Below are 19,288 nucleotides of genomic sequence, written 5' to 3'. Positions count from 1 at the left end.
GCAGTAATCTCTTGAAATCAGTACTAATCCGTGGTTATCTCCGAGAAAAGTGACCGAAACAGTGCTTATGCTTATGATGCTGTGCAGGCTGTGCAAAAGGAATGCACTTGGTCTGCACTGCATTTTTCCCTGGTATTTAACTTGTCAGCCACTGGCACATTGAAATTCATTGATCTAACTCTATCGAACATGTCGTACGGTGTAAGCACTTATGTCGCCTTTTACCTTGCTGGACTGCTGCTGATGGGCAACCACATCTATAGTATAGAGATGCGGCGCCTCCTGGTTACAGCTATGGTGGACCCGGTGGGTTCTCCGCTGGTCCTCCCGCTGGTCCTCCTCCTGGATCCGACCCTCAGTGAGTTAGCTTTAGTGTGCCATTTCTTTTTTCCTCCTGATGTTAGATGGATCGCTGTGAAGGTTGTGGGCTTGGTTCTCTGCAGTTGACACCGACAGGTCTGGCGCTATCACTGCACACGAGTTAGGTGAGTAGTTTGTTACTCGACGAGCGTTAAAGGATTAGGAATGATATATCGTTACTCAAAGAGAAGGCGTTGATAAATGGAGACTGGACTCGTAAGTCATTCATGTCCTGTTTGGACTGAATCTGAACTAGCCACTAGCTTTCGATTTGGATACCGTCAAGCTTCTCATGACCTTATTCGTGCGTTATGCTTTTTGTTTGTTGGATTTCATGTCATTAAATTCTGAGAGTAGGATGTTGATCGGAGTGGTACGATCGGATTTAACGAGGTTTGCACTAGAGGTTTGTTTTCCTGGAAACTTTGGCTCATCGAGTTCCTAGTTTTCTGGTCTATGGAAATACATCAAAGTGAGTACTATCGCAATCTATTTTGACGTTCATTGAAGCCCAGCACTCAGGACTGGCAAAACGTCTTCAAACATTTTGATCGCGACTTGTCGGGATCTATCGATGGACAAGAGCTGCACGAAGCACTTCGACAGTTTGGGTTGGTTATATTGCACTGAATCAATTTAACTGATAGCTAATAATTTCTTCAGCTATGATCTCAGTCCGCATTTGTTGAATCTCGTTCAAAGGAAATACGGTGAATGCATATAGTGCTTTTGAGAGCTCAACGGAATACTAACTATTCTACCCGTCTGGGTAGACGTTAAAGCCTCTACTATGGTTATCCGCGGTGGCCCTCCTCCAGGAATCTCCTTCGACCGCTTCGTCCGTGCTTGTGTCGTCATCAAACAGCTCAGTGAGAGATTCCGCAGGATGGACACTGACCGGGATGGATGGATCCAACTCAATTATGATCAGTTTATGGAAACCGTTCTCTCCCTTCCTTAAATATTGACAGAGGATATTAAAGTTGGCGACATCATCGCACTGAAGCAAGGTTGGAAGAAAGCAAATGAACCCGCTGATCGTTATCATGTTGTATGTACGAATACTTTCCAGATCTTTGGTCTTGTCACGGTTTCGGATGATAAAGCAGAAGGCCATCACTGAAATCATTGATCTGGATTTTGAAGTGCTCGCGTGCAATTTTCAGCGAAGCATAAGTAGTACGCTCCAGTGGATGTCTCTAAGGCCTCAAATTCTGGATCCACAGACATGATAGGATAACAGAGATAAGACTGTAACACGTGAGCATAACGCGTGTAGCGCGAATAAGGTAATTTGAAGTTTGCTTTTCAAGTTCCTCAGCTGTTAGACGGTCTTTGTACTCCAAGTCTCCAACGCTGGTTGCAATTGGTGACCTTGTAAGTGGCTATTGTTTCTTGAATTAGTCTCCCTTCCCATCGTTGTGTTTGCTTTCGATCTTGATTTAAGCTTGGACCTGGGATTGTCAGTATCATACAGTGACTTCCCAGTACACATGAAGTTTACCGTATCCACTATCAACCCTCAACCAAGAACGCCATTGCTAGTCCTCGTTTACAATGAGGAGCGAGTGCTTGTCAATACACCCAATACTTATGAGGTAGGTGTCTGTTGATGCCGGTGGCACTATTCTCGATGTTGAGTGGTGACTCGATCATACAGGAATTGGAACGTGTAGCACGAGTGGAATTTAGTTTGGCAGATGAAAATTTGATCTTTCACACCAGAGATTTGGATATATGCGAGGAAAAAGATGTTAGGATACACAAAGGCGCTTGGGATATTGTTCGTTCGTTGACCGGAAACATTTCTGTTACGACCACAGCTCGTGCACCTCTTGGGGCAGGTAAGTAACTTCTTTATCCGCTAATGTATGATTCGTGACTGTTACCAGATAGCGATCTTATTGTGTCTAACGCTGCAGCTTACCGTGTACCGGGCGCGTTGGAACCACTGGGAGAAGATGATGTCTTGGCTAGTGCCCGAACAGAGCAAAACGTGATGAATTCTCTACCTTCTCCACACTCTAGCAGCATTCACAGCCGCCACGACCCTCGACAGGCGGATCCATCTCTGAAAGACCAGGCTTTAACTTCCGATTCTGATGGATCTGACGATGCTTCGATGCGAATAAAATCTCCAAAGAAGAGACAACTATTACGGCAAGTCATGTCTGATGATGAAGACGACAGCGATCACCCCATGGGTGAGCCTGACGAACCTGATGATCACGACGATGACGAAAGTGGCAGAAGCGTATTCGAGGATATTCCAAAAAGGCGCGATCAGGGTCCTGTTATTGAACCAGCTCCCTCACGAGAGCAGCCGAAGTTCCCGAAGGTAAAAGAGGAGCCCATTTCTGGTGGCATGTCCTTCCAAAGTAAGTTGCTTTTTACGGCCACCCTGATATGGATAGCTGACGCGACGCTTTTCACGACACTGTAGAGGAAAAAACTCCGTTACACAAAAAATCTGGGAATTCCCATGTCGGCAAGACGACTGGCGTTCAGGAAGGTAGCGCTTGGTACTTCAATCGCTGGTTGACCATTCAATGAAACTTTGAATTTGCAGAAAATGTTCAAGAAAGTGCTTCGAATCATACTAATGACGAGAAGCTTCTGGTCAGCATAGCGCATCGTCCCACCAAGCAGCAAGCTATTTTTAAAACCAAGGGCCAGACTCGAGTTGGCAAAGTCTTGTCAGGTGCTTGCAAATCTTTCAACCTGGATTATGAAAGGTCAATGTCTCGTGACAATTTCATGGACTCGAAACTAATATGTGCATTCGTAGTGCAAGGTTACTATTGATTGTAACCATGGAAGAGGATGGTGAAACACTCGAACACTTCTTCGAGTGTGATAAAGAAGAAACGATGACCAGAGTTGGTGCAGAGAAAGCCTCCAGCTTCATTGTCGAAACAACCTAGTGATAAATAAATAAAAAGTGGATACCTGTAGGAGGAGTTTACATATACGTGCGTTGGTAGAAGTGAACGAATATCTTCCTATCAAATGGTATGCCTAGGAGGGACTAGCATACGCGGTACTTGGGGGAGCACGTCTTCTGTAAGCATCCGTGTATCTGGTACGGTTTATCTAGTTACACTTAGCTCTACATTGTTATCTTGATTATCGCAGCCTTGTACAATAATACCATATAGTACACTTCTTGTGGATTCGACATGTTGGTTGGATCACACAGGGTGTCATGGTAAAGATATATGTGCCTGCGTAGACAGTTCGAGTGGAGAATCATGCCGCTGAAACCAACAAATAGATCCTTAAATGAGTCTCTATTCTTCTAGATCCACGTTCAAGCAGTATTTGAGTTTCAAAGAGCTACAAGGAGGGGCTCAGACTTCTTTTCCGTTCCCATCGTCTAGTCTGAACCTTCGTAATCCATCCTCAATACCCCATGGTACCTCTTCCTCCCAGTGGCTGATGACTACAACTGCCTGGTCAGGCCCAATACCTCCATTTCGTAGGTACTTTCGCGCAGCCTTGATCATCACATCATCCATCCCACTCCATACCTCATCCAACAGAACCAGCTGAGGACAACCGACGAGCGCACGCATCAATAGCACCATGCTCTGTTCGCCAGCGGAGAGGTCAATGAAGTCCCGCTTGGCAAATGCTGCGTCTGTTTTACATAGTGGCCCTGGCTCGCTGGTCGGGATGGTTTCCTGATTTTCCTCGGTACTCGCTTCCCTTGCCCAAGCAGCTGGTCCCAACCCCTTAAGCACCTCTTGTACCCTTTTAACTCTCCATGCCCGTATTTCGCCGCTCAGACCTCCTTCTAGTCCAATTCCAACACCATCTTGCCCACCTGGTACGAACGCACCATCGAATCCTGTGCCAACCACCTCCCAAACACTCACACCAGGCCTGCGTGGATATGCGTTGCCCAGTTCGGGTGAGACGACACCTGTCAACGAGCGTAGATGCGGTGTTGGGATGCGATTTCTGGGGCGAGAGAAAAGCTGTAGGTGTGAAGCAGGAGGAAGCTGAGTGTATGATTGTGGGTGATCTCCAGTAAGGAGAGAAAGAAGAGTAGTTTTCCCAGAACCTTGAATAAAGTAGGATAAGCTCGTATTTCAAGGAGGGATAAATGATGATTTACCATTGGCGCCCTGTAAATGCCAGCGCTGACCTTCTCGGATCGACCAGTTAATACTTTTGAGAACCTGGCCTCAAGATCAGATCGAGCTCACATGGTATCCCAGATAAGACTTACTTTTCGGTCTTGATATCCAACATTCACGTTTTTCATATCAACCACCACCTTCCCGTCGTCAGCCTGTACTTGTCTAGTGTAAGTCGATCCAACAGACCGAGCCTCGTCTATTTTGTCTTTTCGGTTTGCCTCCAAATCCAAAACTTCATCCTTCTTTCCGGTTATTACTATTCCATCTCTCACAACAGCAAGATGGCTGATCCAGTCCGGAAGAGGGTCTTGTGTCCTCAATCCCATGATTATGCGGGGTTTACACGCGACATGGAGAGAGTGCAAGACAGAAAGAAGTGTGGGGCGGCTGTTCACGTCCAATCCGGCTGCAAAAGGGTACACAATGAAAAATTTTGCTAAAAACGGAATTGGGACACGTACTCAAAGGTTCATCCAAAAGCAATAGTTCTGGTTGAGAAAGGATGGCCTTGACTATTCGAGCTCTACGCGTCTGGCCATTACTGAGTGCAACAAACGGTAAGTCCAATAGAGACGACAAGCCCAGCCTTTCAGACATTTCCTCGAAAATACGTTTTTTATTCGCTTCTTCGGCAAGTTGTTCTGGTGTTTTGACAGAATTGTCAACCTTTGGGTTGACATTCAAGAAATCAAACTCCCCAAACACGCTCTGTCTCAATGTGACGCGATCTTCTTCTCGCACTGCACCATAACGCGCAGTGTAGTCATAAAATGCACCACCTGCAGAACGTGGTCTGTGGGCGAAGGAAACTAAAGAGACACATAGGTGGGGGTCGCGAGGAGGGTCTGAAAGGAATGGGAACAGGCCTCCTGGGGGTGGGGGTGGAGGAGATATACGCAAGTGACCAACTAGAGTCTTAAGACCAACCACACGATGCCAGTGGTGAAGTCAGGTTTGCCAACGTCACACTAGTAAAGCTATGAGATTAGACGTACCCTTAATAGCGCTGTTTTTTGACCAGAACCACTGCCAATCACCGCCCAACTCTCTTCGTCTTTAATGACCCAATCGACGTCCTTGAAAACAGGTGTAGCAATATTAGAGTCACCAAACCGATAGATGTTTGACCGTTGTAAATGAACGACAGTGGTGTTGGATGGACTCTGACTCGAATAACCTCTGTTGTATATGCTTATTCGTGATCCATATCGTAGAGAGATATTCCTTAAGCAAACAAGGTGAGTATGTGGTTGCAGAACTACGAGATTTCATCCTACTTTTGTAGTGGTCCTGCACGAGTTCGCAACCGTACTATTCCATGCATGCCTATCAGCTAGTACGAAATCCACAAAAACTTGAAGCAATCAAGGAAAGCACTGTTGTAACAGTTTCGCCCGTCCTTGCTTATGGTATTGGGGAGTCAAGTCATTGGACCAAATTTCCGAGTCCACCGCTCGGCCATACAAACTAACGTAATTATAAAGACTCCAGCTCAGGATCATTCACCGTGACCCCAGTACAAACCACAGAAACGAATGTAAACATAGAGGAACTGATGATATGAGTCCACAACTACAATGATCTACTGAAGTACTACAAGTCTGGTAACTAAATGTACATTGATCAGATGCTACCTATTTTACCTATTCATTATGCCCATAAAACCACCCAAATCATGCTACTATCAAGCAAGATATCGTACATGTTCGAATTTAACATTTATACATGATTGCTGATAGATCCCTTGGAGTATGGATGACTGCGTAGGCTATCATCCCAGTGGTGGTTGATCACAGGAGTTCTCGGTATAGGTATCACTCTCTGGGTGAATATCACATCCTGCGTCTTCGAAAAGAGTTCATAAACAACACGTCATACAAGCGATAAAAATGAATAACACCACCTACCTCGGGCTCGCTATCCTTGAGATTAGCACAGCGATGCACTATGAATGACGCCGCATCATTTGATGTTTTCCCGTCCATTGTATCACCCATTTCCCGCAAATGTGATCGCACATTCAGATTTGCCAGTAACATGTTGCAATATAGGGGGCAGAGGGGGAAATCGAACACGACATAAAGTGCGTTTGAAGAGAAAACAACGAACTAATTGAACCCATATCAGCAATCCGAGCGTAGGTTCAGAAAATAGCATAGAATATAATTCACCAAGATCATATCAAGGATTGAGAATATCGCGGTCCAAGCACCACTATTGATCGAGTAAATCGCCAGCCGGTGAACCATCCGCTTGGAGCTTGATAAAGTTACGAAAAGTAAGTTTGTCTCCTCCTGGTCACGTAAAAAGTGGATATACTCACCGGCCGTCTCCTCCAGGAATCTGTTTAGTCTGATAGATGAACATGTAGGTTAGGCTGGCTGCGATGGTCAAGTCCACGGAAGTAGTAACTGCGAAATATGCGATAGTGATAGGCTAAGGCAAGAAAGAACAAGGGTGATCGGGCATAAGAAGGTGAGGTGAAGGTGATAAAGAACGACTAACCTTCAGGAATCCACCCTCTAAGGCTTCTGAAGACGATGCATTTATTCTGTATAAATAAGAGTACTCTGAGTCTCGGTCACATAATTCGGAGCTACGTTGACATACGCTCCGGAAACATAAGCTGCATGAAGAATTAGTACAGGTCAAATATCGAGTGAGGAAAGAAAGAGGCGGTACCAATGGACGTAGCTGTGAGTGATAATTGTTAGTTTACTATCAGAGACTCATGGGGGCCATTTACCTAACTCGAACAAGGCTACTGGAAACTTGCAATGGCAACAGCGTCAAGTTATTCGCTTCTGAGAGCACTTTAGAAAGTAGGCTCACCCAAAGACACGGCACCACTAGTGGCTTCTCATTAACTAGTTTGATGTCAAATCAGCTATTTCGGGATAATGCACGACAGCCGCTCACATTTCCATATTCTGTATATGAAAAAACTTTGTGTGATGATAGCAACAACCGTCTTAGGGTCAGAGCATCAGCTACCAGGAAGAACAGTAGAATACAAAAGACAGGAATTCACTGACAGTAATAAGTGGTGCCCACTAAGTCAAGAAGACGGAATAGAATCAATAATTCAAAAATTATAGCAGGTATCACGTACTATCAACGTCCTGGATATCAAAACTTATCAATCAGCTAACAGGTCTGAGGGGATAATAGCTGCACTCACGGTATAATTGTAGAGAATTCAGAGTAATTTCCGAACTGGGGAACGAAGTACGTGTACACTGGAACAAATGTAAGATCGAAAGGACAATGACGCGTGAAAGTGTTTTTACCTCCTTGTATAATCATAATTTGGTGCGTCGTGTCGAGGAGACTTCGTCGTGAGACGTTAGGATGGTGGACAATGTGGAAGCATATTGAGTTGCTCACCAGACGAATAGAACCTATAAGGGAGAAAGCAGCAAGAACGATTATGAAGCGCAATGATAATTACGAAGTAAGTGCTTACCAGAAGTTTGAAAATTAGTTTATCGCTTTGATAGCTATGTTAATACAATGTAATTCAGCATAACTAACGCTTTGGTTCAGCCGCAGAGAAAGGCCTTGATCACCTGACAAAGTATATGAAGCTATAATATTGTAGATATAACATCAAAAGACTGGCGGACGTTAACGCTGATCAACAGGTACTCACGTTTGCATGCAAGCGACACCCCAGAAGCCAACGCACAACAAGGTCGACATGAACATTGCGCCATAATTAGGGCCAAGGGGAAAAGGCGGAGAGGACATAGTAAATTAGCACTGACTGTCTAGCAGCAGCAGAACCAAAGTATTCAAAAGACCTTATAAAGTAAATTCAAAAACCTGTCCAGCCTCTTTATCGGCCATGACATTCGCCTTCCGTCAATTATTATTATTTTGGAGTCTCTAGCAACTACCGTGACGGTGATCGAGTTAGCTGTCAAGCTTGTCCAGGTCTGAGCAGTGCATTGCCGGTTAGTACAGGCGTGAGAGATCATTGGCAGGTACTACATACCCCCATTAGGAGCTGAGCTTGGTCGAAAAGAATTGATTACCAAAGGTAGATATAGTAGACCCTAGGGATTTGCTCATTGTCACCGTACATGCATGAGAGCACTAAAAGGAGATAGCACTCAAGACAACATTGTCAACCCATACACACTGAGTTTTGCAGTCAAGGGCCGAATTCGCGCGCACATTTACATATCAGCGTCAAACAGGGCTGATATATAACAAGGCTATCCTCACTGCCTCATAGTTCTTCAGCATTGATCTCAGTGCCTGGTGTGCCTTTTCGGGTGAATCAGTTCAAGGTGGAGAATAAGGATTCCGAGATAAAATACCGGTGACGGAGAAACTAACTGCGACTCTGGTAGATGCTAGTGATACCAGGTTAAATCAATACCCCTGCTCGTGAGAGTACTCGTATAATCGTATGATAGTACACCTAAGAACAAAATCAGTTGCTATATCTATATTCTTTCTCCTGCGAATCATCTCGAAATTTTCCTACTCGGGATCGAATGTACAGGTCAGCATAGACCAAGATATCAAAGTGATCGACCCACAGTAGGATATCTGGAGGTGGCTGAAAGCAGCCACTCCACGTGCTAACTTAACGATGATGTCCTTTGCGAAGAGTAAGGTGCCCAGCCGAGATCCATGATATAAAAGCACAGCTCATGCATGAGAAAGGGCGAGGGAACAAGATAGTTCGATCTCGTGTTGGCGCAATTTCTAGCAGAATGGATCAATATCACCGGCTACTTGAGCTTGAGCTTGGAGAGCTGCGTTGACTTATTGCCCGACGACAGTATTCGTTGACAATGCCTTTAAAGCATCAAAGATTTTCCGCTGATAAGAATCCAGCGGGACGAATACCGATTGACAGTCGTTGCGGTAAATTTCCCTGAGAATGATTGTCATACGCCCATCATTGTGCAACCAAGGTGCAACTGGATAGAAACCTGGATCAGTGGCACCAGCCGTACGAAGAACAGTCAACCATTTGTGTTGACGCGAAACATGATGCATAATGATCATGCAGTGCTGTTAGTGACACTAATCATTCCGTTCAGACATCGCTCCGCCTGACAAACTCACCTCTCGACAACAAGGAGCAAAAAACATGAGGATATGTCTTCGTTTTCTAAGAGACTCACCTAAACTACTATTTTGTACACGGCTTCAAGTTATATGAAAACAATATGTCGGTCACAGAGACAACTTGAAAGTCGCCCGTCGAAAGCATCTGCAATGCCTCATAGTTACTTCTGGTAAATGTCTTAGTTGATTCCGTCTTTTTAAGGTGTCGAAGGCTGCAAGCGCAAGCACTACGGTGTTTTGAAGGATAACGGGGTATGGGTTTACTGTAACGCTGGCACTGGCATGAGACACTAGCGGCTCGGAGGCTTTCATGGTATGGCGTAAATGCGGCCAGGTAACGGATATCGGAACCCCGCGAAACACGAGGGTGCCGTTCGGAACGAACTCCTGCCGGACAGCCTTTGCGCAATAACTAGTAACGCCACGAGTGTATGTGAATTTACGAGGATCAATTTCTTTATGTGTTTTCCTCACATATGGAGGGGAGCTCGCCAGGTACCTTCGGGATATGTACCAAATTACTATCGTGGTTATTTCTCCCGTAGTTATAAGCCTAAGGAGACTTGGCAGCCAAGCTATAGGGAGCGTTTTCCAATGGAAAACAGCAAGTCCCAATGTTCCGGACACGACTTGGAATATATATGAATCAAAATTCACATCTGTAGATGCATCTAGAACTAAAATTACATGCCCCATTCTCTTAAAAAAAACTCTAATAAGTTAACACAACTGACGTAGTAGGCGATGATAACAGAAATCATAAAAAATCATGGCGGCGAACAGCTAACTCTTTCCGTGATAGGAGTCGAACTTTATTTCTTTGCGTTAGGAAACTCGGTGTGAGGGTGAGAGAAAATCGGACGTACCACACAATACTCGAAGATGATGCTTGAATTGATGATGGCCTCGTAAACCTTTTTGGCGACGATTTGTGGCAGGTGAACTGAAGATGCGGCATCAACAGCACCCTGTATTACTTGTTTATCCCGGGAAGGCACATTGACGCTGGCATAAGTAGATTTGAATCTTGTCGCCTCTCGGACATAAGCAGCCCTACCAAACGCAATAATCTCGGTAAGGCGGAAAAAGTCGCATAGTCGTGCATAATCATACCTGTCAGACAACAACTGCAGTAATTGTGAGTCTACCGCATTAATTCCATCTCGAACTTGGTCCAACGATGAACAGCATGTGGTGCCATTGCTGAATGTAATAGACGGTTCACCCCATGGAACAGTTCGATTGGCTGAAGAAATTGGGATATGAGGAAGTGGGTCGTGATAGCAGTGTTCATCTTTCAGTGAGGCGAATGTGCCTGTCATTAGGACACAGATGAACAAGGAGGTGGTTGATTTCACCATGACCATGAAGAAAAAAGGCTATGACACGAGGTGAAGAGTCTTGGACACTCACTAGAAATTTAGTGCTTTATACATATTGTGATAGGACACATTCCACGCCTTCATTCTAAGCAATCTCGGTGTAAGCCAAGACTCCACCATATGTAATTGCCTTGTGGTATAGATCTGTCACGATTGTCAAATCCGGAAGCAGTCAACCAAATAAAAATGATCCATGACCCCTAAAGCCTTAGGGCTTCAGTCTTGATAATTGAAGCATAAAGGCTCCGAAATCCGTACATGTGTAAGAAAATCCACAGGGAGGATACTAGTTGAGGATGGAGCACGTGGAAAACAAGGATAGGGGAATGATACTTAGGGACTTCGTGCGGCTCGGGTCGCGATGAACAATTCAAACCGAGGGGCGGTATCTATAATGGAATTAATAGAGAGGAAACCCAAAAAATGCAAACAGCACCTTATTGCGATATTGATCCGGGACTGGAGTCAGCCTCGCCCAGTGAATGCCCAGATGCCACTGTAAAGTGCCACGATTCTGCCTTGACTTTAGGCTCCAAGATTGGGCTGCCGGCATTCTCACCAGATACAAATATGCAGCACATCATGTGCCGATGCATATGCATGAATAAATCTATCGATTTGCACACGGTAATAAGCCAGAAAGGAGCATGAGCTTAGAGAAGAACGTAGCCAGGATGATGGCTTACCCCACAATTTGGGATGAAGGCTACACGAAGACGTTGCGGGAAAAAACACAGTACGGCTTCTTGAGGCTCCTTCCTTTGAGACACCTGGGATCCGCGTGGCATTACTCCGATGTCAGTAAAGGACCAATCACAGTGTACCTATAATGTGTGACTTACCCTCGCTCGGAACCATTGTCTCCGAAATTGAAGGTGCGTAGCGGAACCGGACCAAGGCATAGGTGCCTATTTCACACGACAAACTGAGTTAGTCCGGTTCATATATTTGGGCCGAGGTCTAGTATAATCGACCACATTCGACTGGAAAGAGTATGACCCCTAGTGAAAGTAAATATAACATTGACAGATATCAGTTTGTGCAAAGTACAGTTCATGCTAGAGTGGACTTCACCTCTACTTCATAACTAACATTCGAATGGTTTCATAAAATCTTATACCTATTCGGTGTCAGTGTCGCTGTCATAAATCTGCTGCAACGAGTATCGATATCTCACAAAAACGAGAGAGTGGCGAAGTATATGGGGATAGGTGATCAGTCAGAACGTGCCGCATCCAATAATAACAATGGTATGCCCACAAGACCACTCAAAGTATAACTAACTCCATTCAGCTGTAAACATTGGTGGAACCGGTATCGTGGAGGTATTTCCAGCAAGAGGGTATCGCAGACGTAAATATAGCTGATAAGGTGTAGAGCAGGATATGGATAGGCTGCCTGAGGGGGAGTGGCATAAGCTGGTTCTTTTCTTGGGACTCGGCTCTTGTACATGACGTGTCATGGATGGTGCGGCGAGAGGCGGCATGGGTTGTGGGGCCCTGATTCTCGAGGATCTTTCTACGGCGACGGAAAATACAAGAGGGGTGTTCGCTAAAAAAAAAAAAGTGGGTAAATTTTAAGGTATGAAGCCTAAGGCAAGGATGCCACTGCATCCATAATAATATACATCATAGTGTTTGCGCTGATTTATCGGTTGTATCGCTGTCAGATCGAGATAGGACAGGGTGAACAGAGTCTCAGTACCTTGTGTGAAGACAGCCTTTCTGTCGAGTTGACATAAGAAAAATATGTTATACATGTGCTCATGACAATCATGACAATAATATACATTGACCGGAGAGATATAAATAGCACTGTAGCGTCACTTAAACTCCATATTAGATAGACAGACGGGACGGAGAACGAGCCTTACTTACCGGACACCTTTACCTCGGTTCCTTGGTCTCGCAAGCATGTGCGTCATACCACGAATGGGATTCCAGCTTCAAATAGAGCCGCACTCGCCTTACTTACTACGGCCCACTCCGGCAAAAACATCAATAGCTCCTCCAGAGAGGGGATCTTACCACCGGAGTTTCCGCCTCCAACGGTGGCACTTTCATACTCTGCCCAGCCACAGCTGATCCTTCCCGTCACCTCAACCTCTGAACCCGAAAAATCGCCCGCAGCTACATAACTGTTGTCTGGATCTATCCACTCGACCTCAACAACAAATTCCTTGCCCCAATCACGACTCCACAGTTGTATGCGTTCCAATCCACTTGACTCACTGCGGTATTCGAATTTACCAGCTTCGTCTTCGTCGTCCACGATGCTAAAGCTGGTGACGCGTCGATTTTCGAACTGGATAGTGCAAGACCTCGTGTTTCTTCCTGAGACTATGAACTGCGCTTTGTTGCTGCCTATCCTCTTTACCGACCCGGACACCCAGGGAGTCTCGTGGTTTGACTCATGGTGCGGTAAGCTTCCAGGTGATGGCACCCATGCGTCTTCATCATCCTTTCCTACTTCCCACATGCACTCCTGTAGCCCAAGTTTCCCCACGGAGTCTCGACATTCCACATGTCTGCCTGCTGAAGATGGAAGTAGAGGGATGATATCACCAACTAGATAGCCCTCCGGCCCTGTGAGTGTGGTAACAACACGTTCTACTCCCGATCCCAAGGTATCCAGGCTAACATTCTGATAGAAGTACACCTTCAAGGGTGCTTCTTGAGAGAAGGGAAACTCTAACCAGTTATAAGCGGTGGACACGATGAAGATAAGAAGTATTAGGATTGTAAGCGAACGATGGGCGTTGATACCGAATGGTGCAAGAGGAAGGATAACCAACAGCGCCAAAATTGAGCAACATGCGTAAACTAGGGAGATTAGATGCAAAACATTAGTCCAAGGAAATGTACCAACGTAAAAATAACCTACTTGAAACTGGGTTGCTTCCATCAGTTAGGGTCTGATTCATAGCAGCAAGTAAGATCACGGAAATGTGGAAGACCAAGATAGCAGGCAAAGGGACAACGACCAATAATTGAAGAATCCACCATCCAATCGCACCTTGCTCTCGTTCATCAATAAGTCGTGGGAGTTCGGATTGCGATTGGGACGGCGATCGTTGTTGTTGGATGAGTGGAGTGATTTCTGTAGGTGCCGTCTCTTCGATTACTCCCTCGTCCTCAGTAGGTTCATCGCCAAAGTCAACAGCCTGATATCGAACACCTCTAACAAGCCTTCGAGAATCTTGACCGTCCAGATCTCCTTGAGAGTCTCCAGCCTCGAAACCTCTTGCACCAGTCATGCCTTCTACACAGGCTAGAACACTGCCCAAGAGGACCACTGCATTCCAGGCGGTAATGAAGTACAGCCCACCTAACCCACTGCTGCGCAAGATGATTGTCGAGAACACGAGCAAGATCCACGTGAGTATGTAGGTCTGCAATAATATCGACAGCTTCTGTTGCTCCGGTTCAGCTACGGTGTATTGCTTTGTGAGAGGCAATTTCATTATGAGGACAGTTGTCAGATAGCAGAGGGATAACGTCGACACGAAAACCAGATATGGACGCGAGTGTATAATCTGTTGTTGTTAGATAATTAAACAAACTGAAACCGGCACATGTTTCGGACATGATATGTTACTCACAAAAGGATTTAACTTCACATATCCTAGAACGAGCAAAATTTGAAGGCCCACTCCGACAATAATAGCCACCCAAAATTTCGCCCGTGTCCATAGACCTTTAAACCAGCCACGATGTTCTCTGAACCCTCTACGTGGTCCACTCGAGATTTCGTCACCAGACACATCCCCATTTGTAGGACGGCCTTCCCTGTGACGTAAACGTCGACTGAGTCTGATGATATGTTCGGAGTACTTTAGCAGAAGCAACAGCACGGGACCAACGACCAAGAGAATGACATTGGTGATAAAGAGAACTTGGCGAGATAGAATGATCAAAGCAGCACCAAATACTACAGATGCGGTATTAGAGACGACTAACTCATCATGCTGATTAGCGCAGGGAAAACTCACGATCAAGATAAACTGGTTTATCTCCTTGCTCGCCTGCCCCAGTTGCGTGTGTATTGTCTTCATTTGCCAATGCTTCACCTGCTCCTTTCGTTGCCTCCATCATTGCCCATAAAGCTTTTACACCCCCTGCCATGCCAGGTATAGAATCATATTTTGTGTGATATCGGCTTCGTCCCCTATAGAAGGAGAAATCGAGCCCGTCCATACCACCTTCTTCATACACAGAGTAGTCTGTAGAGGATCGAATGACACCGCGAGCAAAAGCATCTGCAGAAAGAACATTGGCGTGAGGATGGGGGACATATGCATTTGAGAACGATCGCAAAGGAGCCGAAGAAGTAGCACGAAATAAAAGCGGACGACTAGACAAAAATCAACGCTTTTAAACAATTTATATTCAAGTTCGTTACAGAATACTCACCCTCCGGCAGCTGCTCCTTCAAGGTTCAAGAAAACGTCCGTGATATTTGACCACGGGTGCTTCATAAACCTTGAAAGCATTCACCGATGAGTATACTGTTTGTTTTACTGATTCGAAAAGGAATGCCTCACGCATGAGCCCCATTTAGACCATCTTCCTCGCCATTGTTGATGTTGAAAATAACAGTCCTCTTTGGCCTCGCCTTGGAAAGATATTCCACCATTTGGATTAATGTAACCACTCCCATCCCATCGTCTGTAGCCCCTGGTGCTGTAGATACCGAGTCATAATGAGCAGAAAACAGAACACCCCCTTTGTCTGAGTACTCCGATTCCGTGCCATCAATCTTGACCAAAATGTTGATTCCTTCGAAATAGACTCCATACGGACGGGTGGACAACAGCCCACCACCCCACGAAGCATTCGAGACTACATCATCGCATACACTGACATGTGGATATTGGGAGGCAACGGATTGAAGACGAGAGAGAATGTAGGAGTGAACAAGATCATTTGAATGCGAATTATACGGATGAGGGCGTGTGGTTATCTGAGGGAACAATGTGAGATTTTTCCAATAAAGAATAGAATCGTTGAGTGGGGTGCGAGGCTACCTGCTGAAGATCTGCATATGCTTGGTCCAAGTCAAGTCCCCCTGTAGTTTTAGGAACTTCAGGAAGCTCGTCCGTTATAAGTACGGTGCTAAACACTGCAGCATAGACGACGAACAGAAGCACTGTGGTTGGAATTATCCTAAACGCCAGTACAGTTGATACGCCTTCCCAGAGTTTCATCCTGAGAACTTTAGCTGTAGTTTTTTCTCCTTGAACCTTGGCTGCACTCGACAGCAAAGAAGTAGAGCGAAAGCTACTAAAGCGTTTCAGTGACGATGTGTGTGAAACGACCCAACCGAGTAGTAACCGACACCAGACGGTGGAAAGCAAGTTGAAAAGGTCTATGATGCATCATGGCTCTAGGCGAAATAGGGTCTATTGCACTGCCACAACCACGACACTCAAGAAAAGTCCGCAAATTTGCATAGATAAGTGCAACATAACTATAGTACAATAATTGTGCAAACGAACTTGCGATAGTAGGAGCAAAGCGTAAGCAGGTATTGATCATTTGCGTCTCTAATCACCAAGGTCCCTCCGAAATCGTTCCCCATCCACTTGTTGTACTCTGCGCTACACTTCTCGCATCACTTCCAGCACGAGTCCTACCCCTTCCTCGTCCTTTCTTATTGTTCGCTGCAGAATAGCCATTTCCGCCACTGAAATCCCTTTCGACCTCGTCTGCCCAGCTCGTAGGCTGTGTACCAGTAGGTTGCAGGTTCAACACAGAAGGGGCGTCATCATCATCCAAAGGGTCGTTCCAGTCGTCAACGGGCGGTCCCCAGCTGTCCTCTTCGTTTCTCTTTTTGCTTTTTATAGCTGGAGCTGGGGCTGGAGGCGGAGGAGGCGGAGGAGCGAGACCAGGTTTCGCCGCACCCTTCCAATTAGTCCTGACGGGCGCTCCCTTACCTTTGAACGCATTTCCGCGTGGGGCTCCCCCACGTCCCGCGCCTCCGCCCCATCCACTCTCGAAACCACTGACACTGCTTCCATCATCAGTAGTATTCTTCGCAACCGATACTGCGCGTGAACGCAACGATCCCCTTTCCCAATCCTCGTCTCTTTCTCTGCCCTTGGCATTCCCGCGGTCAGCCTTTCCACGCTTGCCCTTGCCCTTTGCAGCCCCCGCCTCACGCTCTTTTATCTTCTTGGCCCGTTCGGCTTCACGAAGTTGCTTCGCATATTCGAGACAGATTCCCTTCTTGCATATGACGCCATGAGCAGAGCACAGTATCACCGCAGGCTTCTTCTCTTGCGCGTCGTCGCCCCACAGATTGTCGTCCCAATGCACGTCCTGGTCAGCAGACACTGACTCAGGTCCGGCAAAGCCTCCTTGAAAACCGTCTTCGTCTTCTTTGTGGTAAGATGGAGCGAGAGCATCGCGATCGATGTTCTCAGGGTCCTCGATCCCTAGATCCTCCATTGCTTCATGAATCTCATGCGAGCCGTACCCCCCAATTCCGCGCCATTTATAATATTCGTCTGGCTCGGGCGTTGTGATGAAGTCTACCGAGTCAGATGTCGACACCGAATCTGACGCGGACGTGGAGTTCGATACTACGCGATCTAAGGCGGGAGGAGGAGTAGGTGCATTAGAGACTGGGCCTGCACTCGCATTTCGGGGAGGAAGACCAGGGGGACCTGTTGCCCAAGCGGAGGGTGTGTCTGAGGGAGGCTTGCCCCATGCTGATGCTGGTGCTTTGGTTCGAGCACCAGAAGTGCGCGAGGCAGAGGAAGGGGCTGGAGAGGGTGCGCTCCCTGTAGGCGAGTCCCATCCATTGACAGGTGTAGCTGGGCTAGTGTTCATGTTATGGGGGGAGTCCAATTTGCTACTGGTTGCTGAACGTGGAGAGGCACTGGGTCTACCGCGGGTGGCTTGATTTGCAGAGAACATATATGTGATGCGTAAGGAACGAATCAAGGCACGCAACTGATTAAGATTGCCTGCTTCAGCTTAAGAAATATAAGGGGTACTCACACACATTCGTCGCCTTGATACTGATGGGCCCGCCACCAACTGCAGGGCTTTTCCTTACTATTGGAGTAGGCTTAATGTTCGTAGCAATGACAGATTTGGGCGCTCCCCTTCCCCAGGCACTCAGCTTGGGCTTGGGGGCAGCGATAGGCGCTGGGATGTCCTTAGTAGCGATCCACTGCTCGGAGCCTACGACTGTGGTTGCAAGAAACGATGGAGCAGATGAGGTTGTGGACGATATGTGAGCATATGTACGCCAGAATAGGAAGAAAAGATAAGGAAGAGATGGTGTAGTAGAATAATGAATGCGAAAAATCCGGGACGACAACAGTGAGGGAGGAAAATGATGTAATAAAAGCAGAATGAGAAATCGAGAAAGGCTCACCTGGAGTCGGGATCTGGATGAGTTCTGGAGGTGGAGTTACTATGGCACCAGGTAAAGGACGACAAAGTGGTTCATTGGTGCGATCTTCAACTGGAGTGTCACAGAACCGGGGAGAGGGGTAGGGGTAGTTAATGAGACTGGAGGCGAATATGAGTACGATATAGCAAGAGCAACAAGGTAAGGGCATGCACCTATTCCTTGGAGACCAGCTTTTGAACCAGTCTTCCTCAACAAAGACGCGTTTCCAGCCTGATATTTAACCGAAACCCAATTATGTAAGAAGTATTACGCAGCAGGGGGCAAGAGGGCAACAATAGAAAGGATCGAAAATGAGAGTGATTAGAAGAACGAGGTTGCTTTCAGACGAAGATGGAGGTGTAATCCTTGTACGCACCATATTTCTGGACCTGTCTACCGGTGCTATATGTACAGTAGTAAACTCTGGTAATTTGATCTTGCAACTCTCCGGTGGGATTGACGAGAAATTCAGACCAGCGATGTTCGCCAAGAATGCGATCAAAGTGTTGATAGTCGCGTGCTACTTCAATGATGACCATATCCCTTGCCTGATAGCACATATATCCACTCATCAGCACTGGTTGCAGCCATCGCCACCGCACAGACATCACAGTGACAGTGCCACACGATAACACAACAGACAAGCCTGCGCTATCAGAAATGAACTCACAGAAGGTTTGTGAAAGAACGCGTAAAAAGAATCCTTGTCGATGCAACAAGCTACCCAGCGGGCAAAGTCCTGCCTGTCCTTTGGGAGTTCCATATTGCTGTGACCATACATGGCGTAGGGATGGACCACAGAGAGATATCGGGGCTCGTCATCTGCAGGCGGTGGAGTTGGAATGCGTTTTGGCATGATTGAAAAAGAATAGTCGTGCGTGCGGATGAAGACAGAATAAATGCGTGTTG

General features: G+C 46.4%; 6 protein-coding genes across 6 annotated transcripts; 3 read left to right on the top strand and 3 right to left on the bottom strand.

The window, feature by feature from the left end:
- Positions 1 to 131: 131 nt before the first annotated feature.
- SERLADRAFT_462811 (uncharacterized protein) lies at positions 132 to 1,594 on the top strand (the record flags this gene model as incomplete). The annotated part of the gene is made up of 10 exons (XM_007316222.1): positions 132 to 201; positions 264 to 358; positions 421 to 485; positions 547 to 576; positions 624 to 664; positions 718 to 753; positions 806 to 832; positions 883 to 971; positions 1,024 to 1,070; positions 1,134 to 1,594. The coding sequence occupies 10 exons, from the start codon at positions 190 to 192 to the stop codon at positions 1,319 to 1,321; spliced, it is 630 nt and encodes a 209-aa protein (XP_007316284.1).
- Positions 1,595 to 1,709: 115 nt separating this feature from the next.
- SERLADRAFT_462808 (uncharacterized protein) lies at positions 1,710 to 3,569 on the top strand (the record flags this gene model as incomplete). Its single annotated transcript, XM_007316221.1, has 7 exons — positions 1,710 to 1,737; positions 1,808 to 1,958; positions 2,021 to 2,204; positions 2,253 to 2,738; positions 2,804 to 2,872; positions 2,930 to 3,095; positions 3,149 to 3,569. The coding sequence occupies 6 exons, from the start codon at positions 1,854 to 1,856 to the stop codon at positions 3,282 to 3,284; spliced, it is 1,146 nt and encodes a 381-aa protein (XP_007316283.1).
- On the bottom strand, positions 3,567 to 5,852 carry SERLADRAFT_355139 (uncharacterized protein; the record flags this gene model as incomplete). Its single annotated transcript, XM_007316220.1, has 6 exons — positions 3,567 to 4,426; positions 4,481 to 4,544; positions 4,595 to 4,911; positions 4,967 to 5,420; positions 5,501 to 5,729; positions 5,783 to 5,852. The coding sequence occupies 6 exons, from the start codon at positions 5,827 to 5,829 to the stop codon at positions 3,711 to 3,713; spliced, it is 1,827 nt and encodes a 608-aa protein (XP_007316282.1).
- Positions 5,853 to 6,026: 174 nt separating this feature from the next.
- SERLADRAFT_462801 (uncharacterized protein) lies at positions 6,027 to 8,283 on the bottom strand (the record flags this gene model as incomplete). Its single annotated transcript, XM_007316219.1, has 16 exons — positions 6,027 to 6,350; positions 6,413 to 6,613; positions 6,677 to 6,764; positions 6,829 to 6,941; positions 7,011 to 7,131; positions 7,188 to 7,199; positions 7,252 to 7,372; positions 7,425 to 7,476; positions 7,541 to 7,558; positions 7,618 to 7,627; positions 7,687 to 7,744; positions 7,796 to 7,836; positions 7,893 to 7,906; positions 7,972 to 8,005; positions 8,075 to 8,092; positions 8,158 to 8,283. 16 exons carry the CDS (start codon positions 8,253 to 8,255, stop codon positions 6,225 to 6,227), a joined length of 1,125 nt encoding a protein of 374 aa, XP_007316281.1.
- Positions 8,284 to 10,706: 2,423 nt separating this feature from the next.
- On the top strand, positions 10,707 to 11,023 carry SERLADRAFT_462799 (uncharacterized protein; the record flags this gene model as incomplete). Its single annotated transcript, XM_007316218.1, is given in 2 exon segments — positions 10,707 to 10,883; positions 10,901 to 11,023. A coding segment is annotated over 1 exon segment (153 nt), but the record flags the coding sequence as incomplete, so codon positions are not given.
- Positions 11,024 to 12,558: 1,535 nt separating this feature from the next.
- Positions 12,559 to 19,235, bottom strand: SERLADRAFT_414292 (uncharacterized protein; the record flags this gene model as incomplete). The annotated part of the gene is made up of 15 exons (XM_007316217.1): positions 12,559 to 12,617; positions 12,680 to 12,800; positions 12,853 to 13,797; positions 13,991 to 14,417; positions 14,577 to 14,905; positions 14,967 to 15,328; positions 15,388 to 15,456; positions 15,519 to 15,937; positions 16,002 to 16,254; positions 16,529 to 17,954; positions 17,980 to 18,171; positions 18,362 to 18,498; positions 18,553 to 18,610; positions 18,756 to 18,927; positions 19,050 to 19,235. 13 exons carry the CDS (start codon positions 19,233 to 19,235, stop codon positions 12,896 to 12,898), a joined length of 4,932 nt encoding a protein of 1,643 aa, XP_007316279.1.
- Positions 19,236 to 19,288: the final 53 nt, after the last annotated feature.

The sequence above is a fragment of the Serpula lacrymans genome, assembly GCF_000218685.1.
Source record: "Serpula lacrymans var. lacrymans S7.9 unplaced genomic scaffold SERLAscaffold_5, whole genome shotgun sequence".
In the NCBI taxonomy this organism is placed as follows: domain Eukaryota; kingdom Fungi; phylum Basidiomycota; class Agaricomycetes; order Boletales; family Serpulaceae; genus Serpula; species Serpula lacrymans.
The sequence above is the reverse complement of the archived record's forward strand: the minus strand, read 5'-3'. Positions and strand labels throughout refer to the sequence as shown.